Below are 25,712 nucleotides of genomic sequence, written 5' to 3'. Positions count from 1 at the left end.
CCCGTGGCTGGCGAGGGCCTTTCTGTGCGGAGTTTGCATGTTCTCCCCGTGTCCGCGTGGGTTTCCTCCGGGTGCTCCGGTTTCCCCCACAGTCCAAAGACATGCAGGTTAGGTTAACTGGCGACTCTAAATTGACCGTAGGTGTGAATGAGTGTGTGAATGGTTGTCTGTGTCTCTGTCAGTGCGTTTACATGCACATAGAGAAAATCGAATTTCTGCCGTAGCTCGACTGAAATCGAAGTTCTAAATGCCATGGAAGCACCTTAGCTCGGCTGAAATCGAACCGAACTGGATTTCTCGTAATCGAGCTACGCGACCTAGATTATGCGATTGTAGCCGAGCTACTTAGTGCATGTAAACCCTATCGAGCTACGTAGTCGAGCTACTTACTTCAGCACCGCCCCTTCCGGAAGTGACGAGACCACAAGCGGGAAACACAACAGCCTCGGTCGGCATGACAACAGTAGTAGAAACGTGCACTTCTGGAGCAATGAGGAGACAGAGTTCATGCTCATTCAGCCTAAGGAGTTGAATATATATATCTCAATGTTGCTGTCCTCATCATCGTTCTTCTTTTGAACACGGAACTGATAACTTTGTTTATACTCTTGACTAGCTCTTCTTCATGACGACAACCGGAAGTGTACCAACACGATGGGGCGTGTAGCGCCACCTGTGGCTCGGGTGCACAATGTACCTCACACGATAGCTCGATTTCCTTGTGTGCATGTAGGATTGGATTTCTCTGGCACCCCTGCTGGGACCCTTTGCTCGATTACCGACAGCAGCTCGATTTGGATGTGCATGTAAACGCACTGTGTGTCAGCCCTGTGATGACCTGGCGACTTGTCCAGGGTGTACCCCGCCTTTCGCCCGTAGTCAGCTGGGATAGGCTCCAGCTTGCCTGCGACCCTGTAGAAGGATAAAGCGGCTAGAGAGAATGAGATAAGAAGTATGACATGTACGTGACTCAATAAAAATTGCAATCACTGGCAAATTGTTGTAGTATAAGAGGAACTAGACCGGACAATTCCCCGGGGGAAATTGTGAGAGGATGCAGTGCGTGAAGCAATTCGGTCACGCATGTTCGCTGGCCGTGAATGTGTGACCTGCTATGAAGCTACAATGCCATGATTTATGTGTGTGCTTGAGACAGCAGCCCCTCCCCTGTCTGCTCCCTCACTGGCCCCGGTCGGCATGGCGACGGGCCTGAGCAGGAGTGCCGAGTCACACAAGATCTTGTCACTTTTCTGCTGTTTTTGGCTCAGAAGCAGGCCTTGAACAACGACGAATAACTCGAAAACGAAAGCAGCTATTCACAAAATTCTTTCACCGGGAGCGCCACAAGGGTATCCTGAACACACTGATGTAATTTTTTGTCTGTCGTTTTAAAAATGAGGACACTAGAGCGAGTTAAAAACGAGTGACTTTTCAGCTACGTTTATACTGGCAGTCAATGAGGCCGCTCGCCTGCGCTCTCCTCACTTTGAGGCTTCTCATTCAAAAACTGTAAATCCTATCGGTTAGGTAGACACATTGTGTGAATCAGGACAAGTGTGACTACTACTTTTGAGAAAATTATGTATGTAGAGTGAAAATTGTGGCTGAAAACAGTTTAAACGAGAAAGTTTGAGGTTTTTTTTCAGGCCCTCTACACTCTAGCTTAACGAGCTCCACTGGTGTGTAACGCAATAGACACCCATTATAAATTCTGAATTTCTCCATTTTTGCTCATGGTGTTTGAGCCGGGACTGAGCCAAAAGTATAGAACCTAACAAAAAAGTTGAATGCCAGATCCACACAGGAGAAGTTTCTCTACGTTTTTACGTTTGAATCATGTCTCTAGGTCAATGCATGCCAGAGCAGCGGAGGTTTGAAAAAGTGCGTTGTTTTTCAATTAATTCCCGAGAAATGATTGGGAAATTTTGGACGATTTTTTCGCGACCATTTTGCGAAAAAATCGTAGAATAAAGAACAAAGTAACAGCACACTGAGTCCGATCGAGCCGCACGTTTTGATATGTTGCTTGTCTGTGTGCGACGTACGGTTATTGAGTTATTACGAATCAAAATTTGTTCGGAAGATGGGGTTTTTTGGACCTGCGACTTTGAGCTGTTGGTGGTGCTAGTGTTTAAGGTGGTGACTCGAAACTTGCTGAGAAGAACCTTGAGTTTGTCAAGAAGCAGTGTGCAAAATTGCAGAACTTTTCCAGAATATGACGTCAAGATATGAGCCAAAGGACACTTTTCCCACTTTTCCCAGCCCCCTGGCGGCCAACTTGTTCCACTTTTTTTGTGGGCCTTCATGGAGGGGTGGGGCATAATGCCACCAAGTTCTGTTAAGATATGCCAAAGCGCGGCCGAGATATGAGCACACTTCCTGTTTCGCGTCTGCGCAGCCAATTTTGATTGGCTGCCACGGCCAAACGCTTATGAAATTTGAAAAACAAAAAAATGTCTTTTTTGCAGCTTAGTCTAAAGTTGGCATGTACCAAGTTTGGGAGAAATTGGTCAAAAATTGAGGGAGGAGAAGCATTTTAATTGATTTTCAAAATATTCAAAATAGCGCGAAAACTTTCCGGGGTTGAAAATTTTGTTAGAGATTGCGCTGGATTCGTCTTGGCCCAAGGATTCTAGGGATACCAAGTTTTTGAAAATCGGACCAACGGTTCAAAAGTTACAAGCAGAAATGTACCTGCGAATTTGAGCTGTTGGTAGCGCTAGAGAGTTTACGGTGGTGACTTGAAACTTGCTGAGAAGAACCCTGACGTTGTCAAGAATCAGTGTACAAAATTTCACAACTTTGCGCCAGACCGTTCTAGGGGTAGCTATAAATGTGTAGTTTTTCAAATAATTCCATAGAAATGAATGGGAAATTTCGGGTGATTTTTTCGCGACTACGTCGTGAAAAAAATCACATTTTGATGAACAAAGTAATAGCACACCGAGTCCGATCGAGCCGCACGTTTTGATATATTGCTTGTCTGTGTGCGACGTACGGTTATTGAATTATTAAGTGCCGAAATTTGTACGGAAGGTGAAAACGGAGGAAGAAACACATAGAAGAACAATAGGATTGCAGTGCTTCGCACTGCACCCTAATAAAGCACTCCAGGACGTGCTATATTATATACAAAAATCCTCACACTTTAGTAAATCCACTTTGCATCAGGCTGCATCATACCACCCCATCACTGATTATTTTCCCGTAATGGCACACCCTGTTGCATTTTATTCCTCACGTTTAAGCTAATGATCCTTTCTGACAGCATCCAGTGCAGCCACAGAGCATGGACTAGACGTCATTGGCGTTCCACATTAATATAAATATACAGGGTGTATCAAAAAAATTTATATCATTTCACGATCTAATAACTTTGCCAATTCTCGTTCAATTGACCTCAAAATTTAACAGCATGTGTAGAAACGGGTCAAAATTTTGTGTTTAATGTTTTTAAATCTTTTAAGGTATAGAAATGCCATTCACTGGATAAGAAAAGGCGTCTTGTGTGTTAGAGTACGCTCGAACAAGACTGTGCAGCGTGCATTTCTGAGACAATTCTCTAAAAACTCACCGACTGCAATGCAGATTTGGACACGGCACAAAAAGTTCAAAGAGGAAGGCTGGGTTAGGCGTACATACTGAAAATTCGTGAAATCGTTCATGGAATCCACATACCTTTCTATTTCTCATTCAAATTTTGAGGAATAAATATTATATTGCTCAACATTAAGCCTGTTCAGTTTCATTTGCCTAGACTACGTAGTTTCTGGGATATTTACATATCAAATTTCTTTTTAAACACCCTGTATTTTGCCTCGATATGACTTGATGAATTTGAGCACTTGCTGAGCAATGGAGAGCAGAGAGTAGACAAGTGAAGAGTCAAGATGGAGACAATGCAAGAGCTTTCGAAGTGATGAAAGCCATTGTGCTGTGTTCATCATCAAATACAACCAGTGTGGACACTGCAACGGAAAAGCGCTCTAGTCTTCATGCTGTTCAGTCTATTGCAATTACACCGTGTTGATTATGTGATAATTTGTCTTCTCATGTTAAAGTGTTTCATACTGGTGTAACAGTTTAGTCAAAACCCATAACAAGAAAATTGACAAGAGTTATACAACCAGATCAACAGCCAACCCTCTCTGTACAACACATCAGGTGCAAATTTGAATTGTGAGCAATTACTGTACACGGCTGGCAATGGGTGTAAAAGTTACGAGGACTCGTGGTGGGATGAGACAGGATGTTCGTCCCTGGGAGTGTTGAGAAGAGGCAGAACAGACCTGCTACTCTGGTGTAGACTCATAAAGCTACAACTCCACAGTATGCTTTCAATTACCCCCTACTGCCTGAGAAAAAGGCAGAAGGCCGTGCGTGCACGTGTGAGAGATGCATGTAAATGCAGCAGCTGTTTAGGGCTGCAAATTTAAATGCAGTACTTTCCTGTTATACTCCACCTGTCTGAGGATTCATCTGCGTTGACGGATATTATTTTGTAACAGAGATTTAATGCATCTTACAGCCTTGTCCCACAGTGGCACATACTACGTTACATACTTTATCAGATGGTTAAGTAGTCATTTGTGAGGTTTGTGTGTCCTTCACGCAGGGTTTTCCGATAACTGATTTAACAATGCCAGTCTGATCCGATTTTTCAGCAAGCAGACATTCTAGTCAAAACTGAAACAGCATAAATCATGCATCATGTCATAGCTGCCAGGAATCATGGCCTACTGGTGGAAAAAAAAACAAAAAACAAAAAAAAAACCTGAACATACATTTATTACCTCTGAAAATACACTACCGTTCAAAAGTTTGGGGTCACTTTGAAATTTCCTCATTTTTGAAAGAAAAGCACTGTTCTTTTCAATGAAGATCACTTTAAACTAATCAGAAATGCACTCTATACATTGCTAATGTGGTAAATGACTATTCTAGCTGCAAATGTGTGGTTTTTGGTGCAATATCTCCATAGGTGTATAGAGGCCCATTTCCAGCAACTCTCACTCCAGTGTTCTAAGGCTGCTGGGCCATAGAAGGTTCACGCTGCACGCTACACGCTACACGTTCACGTGAAGAACCGGACCCTGGGCCATTAAACTTCATGCTTGGATGTTCACGTGTTGCGTCTGTTCTACTTTGACCGAGTAACCAACAATATGGACTCTTCGGATGACGACGATTGCCTCATTCTGCTTTTACTGAGACAGAGGAAGAGAAAAAGGAACAGAATTTGGAGCCGAGAACACTTCCTTCTGAGAGAAACCCGTGGTGAATTTCACCGAACATTCTATAATCTGCTTGACAATCCCGATGAAGAACTATTTTTCAATTATACCATTCAATTATATTTTTTCTGAAGTTTTCCCCTGAAAGCATAGAGTTATCTCCCTAGACCCGTTCTGATTGGCTGGCGCGGCGGTGACCGCATGCATTGACTGGAATTTCCATCTTCACGCCTAGAAAAAAAAGTGTGCATGTTCATTTCACGCTTCACGCGTGAAGTGTGCAGCGTGCAACGTGAACGCCGTTCTATGGCCCAGAGCAAGTCATGCTACGTTTGTCCACTTTTCTTTACACGCGTGTAGCGTGTAGTGTGCAGCGTGCAGCGTGAACCTTCTATGGCCCAGCAGCCTAATGGTACAATGTGTTTGCTCATTGCCTCAGAAGGCTAATGGATGATTAGAAAACCCTTGTACAATCATGTTAGCACAGCTGAAAACAGTTGAGCTCTTTAGAGAAGCTATAAAACTGACCTTCCTTTGAGCAGATTGAGTTTCTGGAGCATCACATTTGTGGGGTCGATTAAATGCTCAAAATGGCCAGAAAAAGGTCTCGACTATATTTTCTATTCATTTTACAACTTATGGTGGGAAATAAAAGTGTGACTTTTCATGGAAAACACAAAATTGTCTGGGTGACCCCAAACTTTTGAACGGTAGTGTATGCAACTTCAGAAACGAGGGGAAATTTTTAACATGCATGCACTATGAAAACTCGATGCACAAAAATATTCACAAGCTCAAAAGTCTATCTGAACCAGACTCACTCACTCTCTCTCATATACATTTTATTTATATAAAAAACATACACCTGATGGATTAAAGGATGTCGCAGGATGACCTGCACTTGAGTGGATTATAGTGAGAAAGGTGTGTGCACTTCCAGTCGCGCACTCCCGTCCAGTACGTGCCATTTGATATCTGGTGCAAAGGTTGCCACAAGATGAGCGACGCACAAGGATGCAGGTTATTTTCAGAGTGTCCTTCCCCTAGGTGGGTTGCCTTCCAAGGCTTGAGAGCCCCACCTGCCCTTTGTGTCTGCATGACGGCTGTTGGCTCTTAAGGAGCTCATCCGCCCTCTGACAGGTCTTATTTTTCGTCCTGCTGGGTGACATGCCACCCTCCTCACCAGTGAGCCAAAGAGCACTGGTGGGGGAGCCGGTTTACACGCCGACCACCCGTCCATGCGGCAGGTTGTACTGGGTTACAGTGCTACCAGTAGCAAAGCCAGGTACTGTAGGGGAACCCCACTAAATATACTCACGGTCAATAAACTATACGATTTTGAATGGTGATGTTGGTTTTAATTTGAAATAAAATAATGAAAGAAATAACACAGATAAAACAATCTTTGATGTGAATACTCTATTCAGAATTTGGCAAAAATTCTACAAATTTGTGGAAAAATGGCGGCTTGATCTGGGACATGATAAACGGTGGACTACATCGCATTCCCTTAAAAAGGTTGTAGTCCACTGAAAAGTCTACAGTTATCACTAATTGTATTTTAAGTTGTAACTTTATACACCTAAGGATTGGTGCGCTCACAGAATAATCTCATCTCATCTCATTATCTGTAGCCGCTTTATCCTGTTCTACAGGGTCGCAGGCAAGCTGGAGCCTATCCCAGCTGGCTACGGGCGAAAGGCGGGGTACACCCTGGACAAGTCGCCAGGTCATCACAGGGCTGACACATAGACACAGACAACCATTCACACTCACATTCACACCTACGCTCAATTTAGAGTCACCAGTTAACCTAACCTGCATGTCTTTGGACTGTGGGGGAAACCGGAGCACCCAGAGGAAACCCACGCGTACATGGGGAGAACATGCAAACTCCACACAGAAAGGCCCTCGCCGGCCACGGGGCTCAAACCCGGACCTTCTTGCTGTGAGGCGACAGCGCTAACCACTACACCACCATGCCGCCCAGAATAATCATAACCATAATAAAACATCATGCAAAATATTTGATCACCGTTGTAACTCCATTTTCCGCATACCCAAACCCAATACGATCATGTGTTTTGATCTAAACGGAAAGCCTCAGGGTCGGGGTCACTACCTCACCAAAAGTAGTAACTTAAAATCACTACGCCATATAAAAATTTAGTTATAAATCTGCGATTTTGTTTTTTAAAACGAAAGCTGAAAGTTAGGTATAGAATATGTTTCTTACAGAATATGTTGCAATGGTAGCTGGTCTTGTATGAATTTCTGAGCTATAAAATGAGTTGTGGTCTATTTTTTACCGTAGCGTGTTATTTGCGTGCGGGGAAGGACACACATTAACAATGTGCATGTGTAGAATGGAATTTTCCACTCCAATCGTGCTTCCATTTGCGGTCTTTCTGTTACGCGAGTGATCTGTTTGGACGTTATCACTGAAAAGGTGAGTTTTGACAGTTTTATTTTGTTTTAGTCTTGCAGTATAAGGCAATAGAATGTTTCTTTTTCATCTTACTTTCATATTTCGTAGTGTTTGTGTATTTTTGGCCAATATTTTGCAACCATGGTCAATTTAGATCAAACTTTTGATAGAATCTACAGCCAGTCATTTTGCCCCGCCCCCGCCCCGCGCTCCATCCGGTGCGGTAGTGATGTCCCGTTGCTCGTGCGCTGCAGCAGAGACCCGTGCGACCTTCAGCCGGTAAAGTCGCTGTTCTTTTACCAGCACCGTTATTCTCATCTTTCCGGTATGTTCTTGATTTTTCCATTGTGTCCTATTTCACCATATCAAATACCCAAAATGTATCATATTATTCATATTTAAGTGAATAATCAATTCAGTCATCATAACTTGGCATTTTTAACCCAAGCAATTAAAAAGAGGAAATTTATTCAATATCTTCACTCATCTGTGAAGGAGGGGCTTTAATTCTTCATGATGGAGTTATTTTATATGGAAATCAATTTTACAAAAGCATTTGAATTGTAATCAAAAAAATTCCCACAGTGGAGGCCAGATAAAGCAAGATACTATCTTTATTCTTATTAAACATGACAAAAGAAACATTGAGTGTTGGGTAAATGGAAAAAAAATAGTAAAATTAGAAAATTTATTTTTTGACCATAATGTCCCAAATGAGAGACCAGTTTCTGAGACGGGCGCATGCATATATCACATATACATGCACACACACACACACACACATATATATACACATATATATACACACACAGTGGGGCAAAAAAGTATTTAGTCAGCCATCAATTGTGCAAGTTCTCCCACTTAAAAAAATGAGAGAGGCCTGTAATTTTCATCATAGATACACTTCAACTATGAGAGACAGAATGGGGGAAAGAAATCACATTGTAGGATTTTTAATGAATTAATTGGTAAATTCCTCGGTAAAATAAGTATTTGGTCACCGACAAACAAGCAAGATTTCTGGCTCTCACAGACCTGTAACAACTTCTTTATGAGGCTCCTCTGTCCTCCACTCGTTACCTGTATTAATGGCACCTGTTTGAACTCGTTATCAGTATAAAAGACACCTGGGCACAACCTCAAACAGTCACACTCCAAACTCCACTATGGCCAAGACCAAAGAGCTGTCAAAGGACACCAGAAACAAAATTGTAGACCTGCACCAGGCTGGGAAGACTGAATCTGCAATAGGTAAGCAGCTTGGTGTGAAGAAATCAACTGTGGGAGCAATTATTAGAAAATGGAAGACATACAAGACCACTGATAATCTCCCTCGATCTGGGGCTCCACGCAAGATCTCACCCCGTGGGGTCAAAATGATCACAAGAACGGTGAGCAAAAATCCCAGAACCACACGGGGGGGCCTAGTGAATGACCTGCAGACAGCTGGGACCAAAGTAACAAAGGCTACCATCAGTAACACACTACGCCGCCAGGGACTCAAATCCTGCAGTGCCAGACGTGTCCCCCTGCTTAAGCCAGTACATGTCCAGGCCTGTCTGAAGTTTGCTAGAGAGCTTTTGGATGATCCAGCAGAGGATTGGGAGAATGTCATATGGGCAGATGAAACCAAAATAGAACTTTTTAGTAAAAACTCAACTTGTCGTGTTTGGAGGAGAAAGAATGCTGAGTTGCATCCAAAGAACACCATACCTACTGTGAAGCATGGGGGTGGAAACATCATGCTTTGGGGCTGTTTTTCTGCAAAGGGACCAGGACGACTGATCCGTGTAAAGGAAAGAATGAATGGGGCCATGTATCGTGAGATTTTGAGTGAAAACCTCCTTCCATCAGCAAGGGCATTGAAGATGAAACGTGGCTGGGTCTTTCAGCATGACAATGATCCCAAACACACCGCCCGGGCAACGAAGGAGTGGCTTCGTAAGAAGCATTTCAAGGTCCTGGAGTGGCCTAGCCAGTCTCCAGATCTCAACCCCACAGAAAATCTTTAGAGGGAGTTGAAAGTCTGTGTTGCCCAGCGACAGCCCCAAAACATCACTGCTCTAGAGGAGATCTGCATGGAGGAATGGGCCAAAATACCAGCAACAGTGTGTGAAAACCTTGTGAAGACTTACAGAAAATGTTTGACCTCTGTCATTGCCAACAAAGGGTATATAACAAAGTATTGAGATGAACTTTTGTTATTGACCAAATACTTATTTTCCACCATAATTTGCAAATAAATTCTTTAAAAATCAGACAATGGGATTTTCTTTTCTCATTTTGTCTCTCATAGTTGAAGTGTACCTATGATGAAAATTACAGGCCTCTCTCATCTTTTTAAGTGGGAGAACTTGCACAATTGGTGACTGACTAAATACTTTTTTGCCCCACTGTGTGTGTGTGTGTGTGTGTGTATATATATATATATATATATATATATATATATATATATATATATATATTTATTGTGTGTGTGTGTGTGTGTGTGTGTGTGTGTATATATGTTTTAAACTAACTTATTCTATTTTAGTCTGCTGTTTTTTACTGTTTTTATATATACATATATATGACACACACATCAAAGCAGCTTGTGTTACTGTGGGGATCCTAGTGCAGCAGCCGAACTCATGCGGTGTGTAATACCTCACACTTTTCACAATTTCTGCCACGGTTTTATTGCTGTTATAAGCTCCTGGTGTTCTAATGATATCTAGAGGAAGCTTGGGGGGTACAATTGGTGCATCATCGAGGACAGAAAAATGAACCTGCTGCTTTGCTTCGATATTGTGGTGTAGGAATTTGCAGGTCATATGAAAGGATGAAGGTAAATGTGAAAGAGCACTTTGTGGGTTTATACTTGTAGCTACCTGTAGAAGTAAGAGCAGCCTCGCACTGTGTTGTGTGTGAAGTGTTCTTGGGTCTTCTCGTTGCCAAAGTCCTCCAGCGGATCGGACCACAGCAGGTCACACATTGGTCCGTAAGCGGGAGGCTCCTTGAATCTGTCTAACTGGAGATGGTGAAAACATGCTCAGCTCAGTTGCCCTGGATTTGAAGGCAACCCTAACTGAAAGGGTTACACTTTTTCTAACCAGACACAGAAATAAACTGCTCGATTAACAGCTAGAGAGCATCTATTACTAAGTGCTGCGACCACACAGCTGATAATAAATTGTTGCATTCAATTAAATGGCATGATGGTACAGTCGGAGAATCCAGGCATTAAAGTTGAGGAAACTACAGGATCATTAAGCATCATTAATTTGGTATTTCTTCTCTGTGCATCATATTACAGAAATGAAAAGAGGGAAAGGCCATTGTATGATGTCGTAATAATAATAATAATAATAATAATAATAATGTCTTCAATGGATTCAGTGGTGAAAGACAAAAAAAAAAAAATGAATAATGTATAAAAAGAAACTTTCCAAATAAACTCACCGTCACCACATGGATACGTTCTCGGTTCTGCCTAGTGAAAGCTGTGTTAAAGGTTTTATGTACATCTACAGCAATAAACTTCACTTTAAGTAGGGATGCACCGATAATTTTTTCAGTCCGAGTCCAAATCCACGTACGTGCTTTCAGCTACTCATCTACAACCCTGATTCCAAAAAAGTTGGGACAAAGTACAAATTGTAAATAAAAACGGAATGCAATGATGTGGAAGTTTCAAAATTCCATATTTTATTCAGAATAGAACATAGATGCCATATCAAATGTTTAAACTGAGAAAATGTATCATTTAAAGAGAAAAATTAGGTGATTTTAAATTTCATGACAACACCACATCTCAAAAAAGTTGGGACAAGGCCATGTTTCCCACTGTGAGACATCCCCTTTTCTCTTTACAACAGTCTGTAAACGTCTGGGGACTGAGGAGACAAGTTGCTCAAGTTTAGGGATAGGAATGTTAACCCATTCTTGTCTAATGTAGGATTCTAGTTGCTCAACTGTCTTAGGTCTTTTTTGTCGTATCTTCCGTTTTATGATGCGCCAAATGTTTTCTATGGGTGAAAGATCTGGACTGCAGGCTGGCCAGTTCAGTACCCGGACCCTTCTTCTACGCAGCCATGATGCTGTAATTGATGCAGTATGTGGTTTGGCATTGTCATGTTGGAAAATGCGAGCTCTTCCCTGAAAGAGACGTTGTCTGGATGGGAGCATATGTTGCTCTAGAACCTGGATATACCTTTCAGCATTGATGGTGTCTTTCCAGATGTGTAAGCTGCCCATGCCACACGCACTAATGCAACCCCATACCATCAGAGATGCAGGCTTCTGAACTGAGCGCTGATAACTTGGGTCGTCCTTCTCATCTTTAGTCTGAATGACACGGCGTCCCTGATTTCCATAAAGAACTTCAAATTTTGATTCGTCTGACCACAGAACAGTTTTCCACTTTGCCACAATCCATTTTAAATAAGCCTTGGCCCAGAGAAGACGTCTGCGCTTCTGGATCATGTTTAGATACGGCTTCTTCTTCGAACTATAGAGTTTTAGCTGGCAACGGCAGATGGCACGGTGAATTGTGTTCACAGATAATGTTCTCTGGAAATATTCCTGAGCCCATTTTGTGATTTCCAATACAGAAGCATGCCTGTATGTGATGCAGTGCCATCTAAGGGCCCAAAGATCACGGGCACCCAGTATGGTTTTCCAGCCTTGACCCTTACGCACAGAGATTCTTCCAGATTCTCTGAATCTTTTGATGATATTATGCACTGTAGATGATATGTTCAAACTCTTTGCAATTTTACACTGTCGAACTCCTTTCTGATATTGCTCCACTATTCGTCGGCGCAGAATTAGGGGGATTGGTGATCCTCTTCCCATCTTTACTTCTGAGAGCCACTGCCACTCCAAGATGCTCTTTTTATACCCAGTCATGTTAATGACCTATTGCCAATTGACCTAATGAGTTGCAATTTGGTCCTCCAGCTGTTCCTTTTTTGTACCTTTAACTTTTCCAGCCTCTTATTGCCCCTGTCCCAACTTTTTTGAGATGTGTTGCTGTCATGAAATTTCAAATGAGCCAATATTTGGCATGAAATTTCAAAATGTCTCACTTTCGACATTTGATATGTTGTCTATGTTCTGTTGTGAATACAATATCAGTTTTTGAGATTTGTAAATTATTGCATTCCGTTTTTATTTACAATTTGTACTTTGTCCCAACTTTTTTGGAATCGGGGTTAAATGACCAAGTTACTTAACCTGCAGTAAGCAACCAGGGACATCACGGAACATTTTAATTTCACTCCGTTTATGTTGCTGCTGTGTGCTGCTAACAATGAACACCTCGTGCTTCGTTTTATTTTTAAGCTATGCAATGTGTGGAAGAAACGTGCAGACCCTGGAGAGCATTAGAACTGAAGTGCTCTCTTTTACGTGCGCCAGTTCCTCTGCACGCTCACCATTGCGTGCGCACAATTCATGGCACTGTGTGCCCATTTTAAATCACCACACTCTGACTGAAAAACTACTGCTCTGCTGGCTCAGGACCTCACGCTCTCTCTTAAAGCCACCGTTTAAAAGTCGTGCGTTTTGTCACGTTACTTGTGCAGTGCGCAGATGCTGTAGAGTTCCTTCTCTTGATAATTTCGCAGAGCACAAATTACAACCTGCTCTGTGCAGCAAGGTACGTTATACAAGTAAAACAGAGATGTGTTGGACTGATAGCCAATACCAGTATCAGTGTTGATGCATCCCTGTTTTTGAGTGGTGTCAAAATTAAATCAAATTCACAGCATAACAGCTTTTAAAAGTGGCAAAGATGGCCTTTCTCATCCGTTCAATCATGAATATACTATTCAAAAAAAGTAGGGGATATTTTATTTTGAGATCCAAATTTTCACATATACAAAGGGATACGAAAGCATGCTGTATAGTTCCTTACTGAGGAAGCATTTCCAAAGAAATTCATCACCCATACACATCAATGACACTCTCATGATCAGCACGGGATGCTACTGATGATCAAGGGGGTCGTGCCACAAATTTGCATGACTCTGAATTGGAAGGTTAGAGCCACTCCAAAGGAAGATTTTGAAGAGAAAGCATCAGATTATCAGTGGTTGAAGTCGTTAATTAAACAGAGACCATGCGCCGTCTAACACAGGATGAGAGGTTACGTGCCCTTGGCATGCTACAGGTTGGCACAAGACAGGTCGTTGTGGCAAGAGCATTGAATGTTTCCCAGTCTGTCATCAGCAGATTATGGTCCAGACATCGTGCTACAGGGTCTGTTCAGGATAGACCACGATCCGGTCGACCAAGGGCAACAACTCAGGCTCAGGACAGATTCATCCGCACTATTGCCTTGAGAAATCGTATGGTAACAGCAAATCAGATAAGGTCTCAACTTCGAAGGAATACTGGCTTGGTAGTGAGTGGCCAGACCATCAGGAATCGACTGCACAGATTTCACTTACACGCCCGACGTCCTCGTGTCATTCCCTGTTTGAGGGATCGTCACATTAGGGCCAGACTCCAATGGTGTCATCATCAACGCTGGGATAATCGCCGATGGAACCACGTAATGTTCTCAGATGAGTCGAGGTTCACTGTGTACTCCCTGGACAAACGCAGTAAGGGTTTGGCGCCGACGTAATGAACGTTTCCATGATGTTAACGTCATTAGACATGATCCGTATGGGGGTGGCTCTGTAATGGTGTGGGGAGGCATCACTGCTGCCGGCAGAATAGACTTGCATGTTGTTGCTGGACGTGTCACAGGGCAGTACTACCGGGACAACATCTTGGCACCCCATGTTGTGCCGTTTGCACGTCGTTATGGCCGCCGTTTCATTTTCCAAGATGACAATGCCAGATGTCATAGGGCCAGGATCATTACAGATTACCTCCAGCAGCAGAATATCACCAGATTACCATGGCCAGCACTCAGTCCGGACCTTTCCCCCCATCGAGCATGTCTGGGACATGCTTGGACAGCGGCTACGCCAACGTCAACAACCTCCTGCCAATGTCCAAGAACTTGCTGCAGCATTGCAACAGGAATGGAATAACATTCCCCAAAATGACCTGGGCCGTCTCGTTAGGAGTATGCCACGCCGAATTCGAGCTTGTCTAGCCAACCGAGGGGGTTTTACCCGCTACTGACTCGGTTTCAAAATGGTCGTAAATTTGCTGTGTGACCCTGTGTTTGTGTTGACCCTTATTCTGGAGAATCTGTCCTTTACTGACTGTACACAGGGTTTCGAATAAATTGACAAATGTTTCCTTAATGTTTTTCTGTCATTTGTTTCCTTCCTGACCTCATGATCTGCATTTCATTCTACTTGTAAATCCAATATCCCCTACTTTTTTTGAATAGTATATTTGGATACTTGTTCGCACGCACGCACACATGCATACATACTGTACACTCTGCAAGCTATCCGAGGTTATTACTCTCATCCAGGCTGATCTAGCTAGTGAGTGGGAATGTGAGATACATTTATTTAAAAAAAACAAAAAAACAAAACCCTATTATCAAATAAAAGGTTTGGAGTTCACGGAAATTATGCTGTTCGGTGATATTAAGTGATTAAATCTGTATTTTCAGTTATAGATTTAATACCCATGTCTGAATTCCACAACACACAAAGCCTTCATACATATCCATCAAACACAAACTCCTGAATTACTGGCTCTAAATATCCACTTTTCATAAAAGTTATGTTCAGTGTCGTTCACATTACGCATTTATTAGCTAACTACTACTTACCTTTGAGCTACTGACTCATTTTTACAAGTACTGCATTCAACACTATATTTGCCACATCTGAGCGATACTCTTGAAAGCAGCTGGAGGAATCTGGAGGTGATTGCTTCAATGTGGCGTACATACTTTTCTTATGTCGTCGAGGTTTGTTATTTCAGGGGACAGGCCTCCGTGCACACACAGGAACTGCTGATTCATGAGTGCGGCCAGTGGAAGGCAGTCAAAGGCATCCATACATGCGTCATACACTCGCTCCGAATACTTAATTTTACCTGCGAGGGATGGAAAAGAGGGCCAAGTGGAGATGGTGGGAAGGAAACACAAAGCTAACATCAATATGAATAAATGCAATCATCATGTCCAAAAGCTTGACTCTGGCAGGTGTTTAGATGTTCAATCCAAAAGCAACATGTCTGAAGTCTAACCATCAAAGTGGGCAAGTCGAGAATATGACTTCATGGGCTGAACAGGAAACACTTTAATTTCTCACTTTAGACTTTAAAGAAAGTGCCTGCTTGTTTTTTTTTTTTTTTGTTCCCCCCCCAACATACCACAGTTAACACTGAGCTCAAAACGTTTTCACTGACGTCACAGCATTCCGGGGAACGCCCTCCAGCCGCCATCTTGTGGGGCAAACAAAACGGACCATCGCTATTACCAGCTACATTATCTCGGATGAATTTATGAAGTTATATAGTCAGTTTTCTAAAATAAAGATCAATGTTGACAAAATCAAGCAAACGGAAGTATATAGATACATTGGACGACATCTCACGACAACGGTATGCAGCCAAACTGGCCTTGATTGGGGGAACTGACCCCTACGAAGTGGACAAAGAAGCATTTTCAAGTGACTATGCAGGGCTGCCATCCATATCGTACCCTGATATTGTGAACTATTCCGTGAATAGTAAAAGTGCCTACACACTTGACGACCTCAAAGCATACAAGTCACTGGAGTCATACAATTATTTTGTCTGTGGCTGGGTCCGTGAAGTCCACCAAAAACAAGTGACAGTCGTGTCCTAATTACAGCCAAGGTATGTAAACATTGGAATTTTAGAGCTCTCAACACTGCATATAAATGTGTGTGTATAATATCGAGTTGATTTAAATCGGAATTGATTTAAATCGGAAAGCTGCGCACATTTGCGCGAAGCTGCGCAGCTTTCCGATTCACTGTTTTTTTTCCTCATCCTTATACTTCCTATGTTTCATGGACTGTAACGGATTTGCAATTGATTGTTTATTTAAACAACTTACCACTTATAAAATGATCGGAGCAGACTTTGCTGTGTTTGAAAGGCTGATAATCCTTGCAGTTGATTCTCGCAAGCCATAGATTTCTCCTTTGTATGCTGAGTTTCTTTGTTTGCTCGCCTTCGTGCTCCCGTACAGTGGGAATTCCATAAAAGCTCCGCTTGACGTCATCGTCTGACCTATTACGACAGCCGTGAATACAACAGGTGTGCACCATTGCTAGCTTTAAATAGCCTGCTTGGGTTCTTTTGAAGACTTTGTACTCGTGCGTTACAATGTGTGCTCAGTCACCAGTACGGTAAGCTTGCCCCGCAAGATGGCCGCCACTAGGGAATCCCCGACTCTGTGACGTCATGTGAAAACTATGTATAGCTGGCAAAGTACAACATACGAGTTACTGATGTGTTTGGGTAAAGTGGGAGGCAATGTGGCTGGTAGCTATACTTACATTCCTGCTTAAAGGTGAAATACTCTGTTAAATGTCTACATTCGTGGTTCCCACGCAGCAAAAACAGTGTTTTGGGGTAGAGAATTTTTAAGGCCCATAAGTACAGCACACACTGAAAAGGAGAAAAAAACCAGACACAAAGACAAACATTAGGATGTAAATGGTACGAATGACAAATATTCAGATGCACTCAAGACATTATTTCACAGAATTCTTAAAACCTTCAAAATGAACTTTTTTGAGGGGGATTCTTCTCCCCAACTTCACACCCATCAGCCTCCCATTCATACACATCTGCATCTTTTCAGCCTGCAGCTCATTCTGCATCACAAAGCACACACACACACACACACACACACACACCCCTTTTCCACCCAAATCAGTTCCAGGGCTGGTTCGGGGCCAGTGCTGGTGCACAACTCGTTCAACTTGCAAGCCAACTGAGAACCAGTTTGCTTTTCCATAGCTCGCGGTGCTAAGGGAAGCCACGTCATTACGTTGCTGTATACGTCAGTTACGTCGCTGTATACGTCATTACGTCGCTGCGTTTGCATAAACCTTGGCGCGAATATCGAAGCAAAAACAAAACGGAAGAAGCAGCAGCAACAACAGCAACAATAATAATAATGGATGACTTGGCGTTTGTACAGCTGCTGCTTCTCGTCGCTTAAAAATGGTGATCTTTCGCGGTCTTGTTATTGTTGTTCGTCTTAACAACTCCGCCCCCCCGCTGACGTAAGCGGTTCTTTCCTCTGGCCCAGCAGAGAGTTGGTGCTAGCCTGGAACCGGTTTTTCTGGCCCCAGAGCCAGTTCTTTGTCAGTGGAAACAGAAAACCCGGTTCCAAACTAAGCACTGGCCCCGAACCAGCCCTGGAACTGCTTTGGTAGAAAAGGGACAACAGAGGAAAGCGCCATCTACCCTCTTCCACATACATGAGCTTACAGACACCTATGATCGGCTAGTATCATTATGACTGACAGGAGAAAGTGTGTGTGCCGTCCCTGGACACCCATTGAACACCGGCAATTTTGCTCCCTTGATTCCCAGCCATGGATTGTCAGGATTTGAACTTGTGATCTCCCAATGATAAGTTGGACGTTTTCCCTTGGAAGCCCCAGAGAAAATTAAGTAAACACTTTTCATACACACACACAAAAAAAAAAAGTTTATCTAGAAATAAAGAAACTGCAGAAATCAAATGTGAAAGCAGATAAACTCACCATGCTTAACCTAACCCATAGCCCTGTGTTCTGTTTGCTACTTAGCAATAGATGTAGATGTATTCACGGTTGGTCTGTTCACAGGTCACACTGACTTTGGGCTGCTGATACAGAAAATATTTGACCAACGTTTGAATATATCTACATCTCTTTTTTGGAACAGTAATGAAACATAAAAAGCACTTCTTATACCTGAGGAAGTTCTATCAACGTGTGCAAATAATTTAACAGAGTGAATTATTTACTACTTTTTTTTTAATGAAAAGCATGTTTGTGTCCATTAATATTTCACCAATTTGAGTAATCTGGTTTATTCCTGAACGGAAACCTAACCCTAACCCGTGTAATATAATTAAGAAGAGGGCAATGGCAGGCGTATCAAAAGTAAATTTGCTCAAATTGACAAAATAAGCCAGACATGGACGGACCCACATCTCAGTATTTTTCAACTTTCAGCCAAAATTAACAAGAGTGCTCTGACAGCACAATATCCCCCCGCTACAATATATCGCAAACAAAATTGCAATATGCGTATTAGGGTGCATCATTTGCTCCCTAGAAATGAAAGGTTCCTCCGATCATGATGCATTTTTGTTTTTATGTTCCTTTTGGTAAGAAAACACACTGGGTGAAATATTTTGACAAAATTCAAAAGTTTAATGGTGGCACCAGGAGCTCAAAGTTATGGAAAAAGCTGCCATTTTATGACTTTTATGACAAAATTTCGATCACTTTTCATGAAACATTATGGCACCTTATAGAGTATACCAAATATCTTACACATTTTTAGTACGCATTCTAAATATATTATCAAGCACAGTTTGAGTTTTAGCTGTTCATTGAATCATTGTTCAACTACTTTTAAAGGAACAGTCCACCGTACTTCCATAATGAAATATGCTCTTATCTGAATTGAGACGAGCTGCTCCGTACCTCTCCGAGCTTTGCGCGACCTCCCAGTCAGTCAGACGCGCTGTCACTCCTGTTAGCAATGTAGCTAGGCTCAGTATGGCCAACGGTATTTTTTGGGGCTGTAGTTAGATGCGACCAAACTCTTCCACGTTTTTCCTGTTTACATAGGTTTCTATGACCAGTGATATGAAACAAGTTCAGTTACACAAATTGAAACGTAGCGATTTATGCTATGGAAAGTGCGCACTATAATGACAGGCGTACTAACACCTTCTGCGCGCTTCGACAGCGCATTGATACGGAGCTCAGATATCAATGCGCTGCCAAAGCGCGCAGAAGGTGTTAGTACGCCTGTCATTATAGTGTGCACTTTCCATAGCATAGAAAATCGCTACGTTTCAATTTGTGTAACTGAACTTGTTTCATATCACTGGTCATATAAACCTATGTAAACAGGAAAAACGTGGAAGAGTTTGGTCGCATCTAACTACAGCCCCAAAAAATACCGTTGGCCATGCTGAGCCTAGCTACATTGCTAACAGGAGTGACCGCGCGTCTGACTGACTGGGAGGTCGCGCAAAGCTCGGAGAGGTACGGAGCAGCTCGTCTCAATTCAGATAAGAGCATATTTCATTATGGAAGTACGGTGGACTGTTCCTTTAAACAATAGTATTATGAATCACATTAATGCTTCTCAATCCCTTGCAAAGGTTCTTAACATGATCTCTGGGTCACAAGAAATCAATAAATGGAGTCCAACATTGTGATTCAAACCTTACGCGAAAACATAAAATAAGCGTTTTTTGGCAAAAAATGAACCTCATGGTGCCACCATTAGACTTTTGAATATGGTCAAAAAATTGTACAGGATGTCTTTATTGGTGAAAAGGAACACCCAAATAAAAATGCATCAGATTTTATGAAAGTGAGGGCAACTGATGCACCCTAATGTGTATTACTGTCCGATAACAAAGCCTTTTGCCAAGTTTCATGAAATTCCTCCGCAAATTATGAGAGGAGTTGATTTCAGAAGGTGAGAACCCTTTCCAGGATGGACGGACTTCGCCATGACATAATCCCCCTTCGGTCCTTTCGGCCAGCGAGGGTTTAAAAATGATTCATTTTGACCGAGACAGAACACAAGGGTTAAAGAACAGACCTTCACATAACAGATAAGGTGTTTTAGGACAGTTTGAAATTGGGCATCAATGCAACATGACACGTACTTCAATACTGAAATATCCTCTGTCCACATAATCGCCAAGGAAAAGGTAGCGTGTGCTGGCTGGCGATCCTCCCACTTCAAACAGCTTCATCAAGTCAAAGAACTGCCCATGGATGTCTCCACATACTGGAAAAGAATCCGAGAGAGAGGAAAAACAAACATTCAAAGAGTCAGTGCACCGGGTATTTTCTTCATTTATAATGCAACTCTGTCGAACATCAACCTCAGCAACCTTTTCCTTAAATCTAAATGCACATACACAAGGAAAACATAACCCTCCTTATCGATGCGTGGCACACTGGTGCACACATTTCCATGCTGAGCTGACATCGGGGCTTTGAAGTAGCACAGTGACTGAAAGCTTTTCCTCCATCTTATTACCAAACAATGGTGCCTGAGGCTTTTCATATAAAGAGTGTCACCTGGCCTCTTGTTTAATGAATAATACATGCATCAGTGCTGCCGGCTGAAATGCGCCTTTGTGCATTAAACAATGCGCACTGAGCAAAGACTCACTTTCATCCAGCATCCTGCTGAGTGATGGCTATTGCGATGCCCCAATATAGTGACAGTGTAAATACGCATTCAGATGTTTTGTCCTGTAATAAAGTGAGTAAATACAGTCAGTACGTTTACATGCACGTCCAAATCGAGCTGCTGTCGGTAATCGAGCAAAGGGTCCCAGCAGGGGTGCCAGAGAAATCCAATCCTACATGCACAAGTGAAATCGGGCTATTGTGCAAGGTGCATTGTGCACCCGAGCCACACGTGGCGCTACACGCCCCATCGTGTTGGTACACTTCCGGTTGTCGTCATGAAGAAGAGCTATAGTGTTGCCAGATACTGCTGACGTTTTCCAGCCCAAAACATGTTCAAATCCGCTAAAATGCACTTAAAACCCCCAATCTGGCAACACTAGCAGTTCCGTGTTCAAGCTGTTAGGCTTGCTCTAACAGACTGTATGGCTACAAACTGTCCGGCGCAGACCACTGTTTTGTAAGACAACTTATTTTGCACAATAATATTTTTCTAAAGTCCATTTTCTTACAAAAAATATTTTTTTTTGCTTACAATTTAACTTGTGTCTTAATAAACACAAAAAGTTCAATTGTTTTGTTTTTATTGACATTCTTCAGATGTTGGACATATATATATATATATATATATATATATATATATATATATATATATATACACACACACACACACACACACACACAGTGACTTGTTTATGTACACAATTCACAGCTATGCAACAGCTGTACAGATGTATTTGGTGATACAGTAAGTGAGCTAAATTTTAACAGTGCAAACAATGCCACAAAAGGAAAAGATTCATGCCGTTGTCATGATTCGTTGTCATGCCGACCGAGGCTGTTGTGTTTCCCTTGTGGTCTCGTCACTCGTCACTTCCGGAAGGGGCAGTGCTGAAGTAAGTAGCTCGACTACTAGCTCGATAGGGTTTACATGCACTAAGTAGCTAGGCAGAAATCGCATAATCTAGGTCGTGTAGCTCGATTCCGAGAAATCAAGTTCGGTTCAATTTCAGCTGAATTAAGGTGTATACATGGCATTTTGAACTTCGATTTCAGTCGAGCAACGGCAGAAATTCGATTCTCTCTATGTGCATGTAAACGCACTGACTGCCTGAGCAGATTAAAACAGAGTTCGGCTCCTCGGCTTTACTTTCCACTGGAATGGCGTGTTATGAAAACGTTCAAAAAAGGTGCATAGTTACAACAGCAGTCGTGCATTAAGCACCAGGAGACGACTGCTCATTAATGTGGATTGCTCAGTGTTTAAGGGCAGAAGTGGCAATACGATGGCATTTAACAGAGGCTGAGCCAACTCGTATACCATCGAGCTTTCTTCTACACCTTTAAAAAAAGGTTAAAATATCTAGGCTGGGCTGTTGGGTGACCTTTCTGGTCACAAATCATGCATGTTCCATATCCCTCTCTCCACAACTTCTACTTAGTGGATGAATAAGTAAAACCCTGATGGTATATGAACTGGAGATATATTTAACTCGAAAGCATTCGCATAAGAATATTCGCTCAGTCTTTCATCCACAGTAACTGCTTTATCCTGCTCAACATCACAATTGCAGAAGAATAATCAATCATTTACACATTATGCATTCACTCCATTTTTGGCCAATTTGCTGCAAGTCATTAACATGAAAACAAGCCGTTTTAATCTGGGCCTTGCCCTTGAAGTACGATCCTGGATAAGGAAGAAGAAATCGGTGAACTCGTTAAAAACTCACAGCAAATAATTCATTTGATTGTGAGCATGCGATATGCACACACCTCGTTTCTATTCTCAAATGTTAGCTCTGTAAAAATATGCATTTTCTGTATAAATGAATTATGTTGTGAATCAATTAACGTGACTCATTTGTGTAGCTATTCTTTATTAAATGGGGAAAAAAAAGAAGCTTATTTAAAAGAGATACGCAGAATCATGGCCTCACTTTCGTTTCAAGACCTCAAGAATGGCACAGGAATAGTTTTAAGCGTTAACAATAAATCTAATATAGTAATTTTTACGATTAAAGTCATTCATATCGGTAGCGGTCTGAGTGAATGACCTTCATGTCCATAACGTCACAGCAGGAAGGCTATCGGTCTCATCGCCATTTCCGCTATACTAAGGTGGTGTTTACATTAGACTGTATCCGTCTCGTTTTCGTCGTGGATGCACTGTCCGTTCACATTAAAACGCCGGGAAACCACTCCACAGGCGGAACAACTTGAATCCGCCAGGGCCCACGTATTCAATCCATTACGTATCTGATCCGGTGCTGTGTAAACATTGAGGAACGAGGATATGCTGTGCTGAGCTCTAGCTGACGTCATCATTGGACAACGTCACTGTGACATCCACCTTCCTGATTCGCTGGCGTTGGTCATGCTACGTTGGTCATGTGACGCGACTGCTGAAAAACGGCGCGGACTTTCACTTCCTGCTATTTGTCCCGAAATCACTGCTCGTGCGCTTCACTCGCGCGCTCTGTGAGCTGCGCAGGGCCGGAGTGCGCACCCTCCAGAGGGCACTCGCTGTTCAGGGAGGAGTGATTTGGAGCGCAGGATGCCTGCGGAGCCGAGCGTATCCGTGTATTGGCGTTGCTGTGTGCACGCGAATCGTTTTAAAAACGTTAATCTGATGATCCGCTGATATGGTCTAATGTAAACCCCACCTAAAACACAGAGCTGACTGCAACTCCGATCCTCCATTTTGAGCTAATTTATCGCTATGCCACGTAGATATGTTGCTGGCGGGTGCAGCAACACGACAGAAGGTGGATTCATGTTGTATTCATGACCCAAGAATGTTCAAACTGCAAAGATTTGGACGCGTTTTGCAAGAAGTTCACGGGCGCATTGGGCGCCTATGAAGTGGTCTCTCCTCTGCTCTGCACATTTTACTGAAGACTCGTACGAGACCTCTGATCTGTTGAGGAGCGTTGGCTATAAGCCCGTATTGAAAGAAGGTGCAGTACCAACAATTAAAGAAAACTACAAGAAAAATTTTTTTTTTTTTTAAAGGAAAGTAAGTTCAGTTGCACCCGTTCTCCCGGAGTGTGAGCCGAGGGTTGTTGGTAAAACCCGGGACAGAACAGGACATATCACTCAGGCAGTGACCTCCCTGTAGTTGTTGCTAAAACCGGTGACGTCCTGTCCTGGGTTTTAGTAATTGCCTGAGCCGAGCAGTAATGGCGGAGTACTCAGTATGGAGTACCAGCCGTCTGATTTCTCCGCTGGATATCGCTGCCATCTCACCCTTACATGGAAGAAGCGAATGAACGGAGAACTGAACAAACAACTGAAAGTCAGATTGCTTCAAAAACAATCGGCCACAAGATCGGCTTTCAAGAAGCAAGAACACAGATAGGTAAGATGTGACTCATTTGGATACAAAACAACATGTTTACATGCATTTAGATAATACAACTTACATGTATTAGTGTGTTTAAGTTAGCAGTACAAGATTATTTAATTTGCTTCAGAATGAGATCATCTCAGTTCATCTGATTATTTAATCAGCCTTTTACGTTTCATCAGTGAAAATGCATGCATGTACATGTATGTTGCATAAGTTATAACACCCATCCTGTTTTAATGAGAGTCAACCCACAATCAGTGAAGTCAAATCAGTCTAAGCTGAGCAAGTCGGTGACGGTATTTCTTACTTTCACCAAAAAGTTTTATTTATATGACTTTGGTCTATAGCTGTCAAAGGCCTCGGCCTTAAAACCGGTTCCTGCTGTGACGTCACGCACTCAGGGCTGGCTGGCTCAGCGGGGCAGCTTGAACGCCAACTTTGAGGTTGATTTTAACTCTCAGAAATATATATTTTTTTATTCCCATTTATGCAGCATACAAGAGTCAAGGACGGAGATACTATCCACTCAGAAATTTATTTAAAAATAAAGGCTCTGTGCATCTGCTTTAAGGAAATATAAGAAGTACATAGAAACCCAGTTTCTAATTGCCCTTCGGGGATAAATAAAGTTTTGTCTGATCTGATCTGATCAGTTGAACAATGTACACACAAAGAAGGTAGTGGTGAAAGAGGCACAATGTGCCAGAGAGCATTAGGGTTTGAGAACTGTGCTGATATTGAGGACACTACTCTGACCTCATGCCATTTTTTAAATGTTACTTTTATCACCAGCAACCATAAAATCATTAACAGATTTGACCACATGCTCGTAAAGTGAGCACAATACGATGAGTGACAATGTTCTCATAAGATGCACATTTCCATGGTTACTGTGCTCTACAAGCTCTGTTCCAGTGTCCACTTGAAATGCAAATGCTATTTAGCAAACGCTCTTTCTAACTCCCCATAGCAGCCCATCAATATTTTCAGCTTTTCTGCCAAACGTGTGTGCAATAAATTAGCCGGGCTCAATTTGGAGGTACAGGAGCTGTAAATAATGCAGCCCCGTCTCTGCTGATTCCACTGGTGGTAGTGTTTACGCCGTTTTGTTTGTGTCAGTATCGACATCATATTAGTTATTTGCCAGTTATTTCTTATTCATGGAGGCAGAACGAGTTCTATAAATAGAGCTTCCTCTGTTCAAGCTGCTATTTGCTCAAACTTAATAAGTCACGATTTATTCCGAGTGTTCAAGCAGTGTTTTCAACTCTCTTACACAACGGCAACGTGTTGATGGCGAACACGGCTCTCGTGACAACGGTCCGGTCCGTCACAGCGCTGCTCAAGTCCTCAATCTGATTGGTCAGAAG

The 25,712-nt window shown here is 42.4% G+C and overlaps 1 protein-coding gene across 2 annotated transcripts in view; it reads right to left on the bottom strand.

Moving 5' to 3' along the window:
• LOC132894605 (protein phosphatase 3 catalytic subunit alpha) overlaps positions 1-25,712 on the bottom strand; it is a 246,988-nt gene that overhangs the window by 37,757 nt on the left and 183,519 nt on the right. For both annotated transcript variants that reach the window (XM_060934673.1, XM_060934682.1), the window contains exons 3-6: positions 20,456-20,580; positions 17,097-17,208; positions 15,515-15,660; positions 10,533-10,672 (exon numbers count right to left, since the gene is read on the bottom strand). In XM_060934673.1, the coding sequence (XP_060790656.1) occupies positions 10,533-10,672; positions 15,515-15,660; positions 17,097-17,208; positions 20,456-20,580 (523 nt within the window). The remainder of the gene's footprint in view (positions 1-10,532; positions 10,673-15,514; positions 15,661-17,096; positions 17,209-20,455; positions 20,581-25,712) is intronic.

Source organism: Neoarius graeffei, chromosome 1, assembly GCF_027579695.1.
Source record: "Neoarius graeffei isolate fNeoGra1 chromosome 1, fNeoGra1.pri, whole genome shotgun sequence".
Taxonomy (NCBI): Eukaryota; Metazoa; Chordata; class Actinopteri; order Siluriformes; family Ariidae; genus Neoarius; species Neoarius graeffei.
This window is presented reverse-complemented; position numbering and strand designations above follow the sequence as displayed.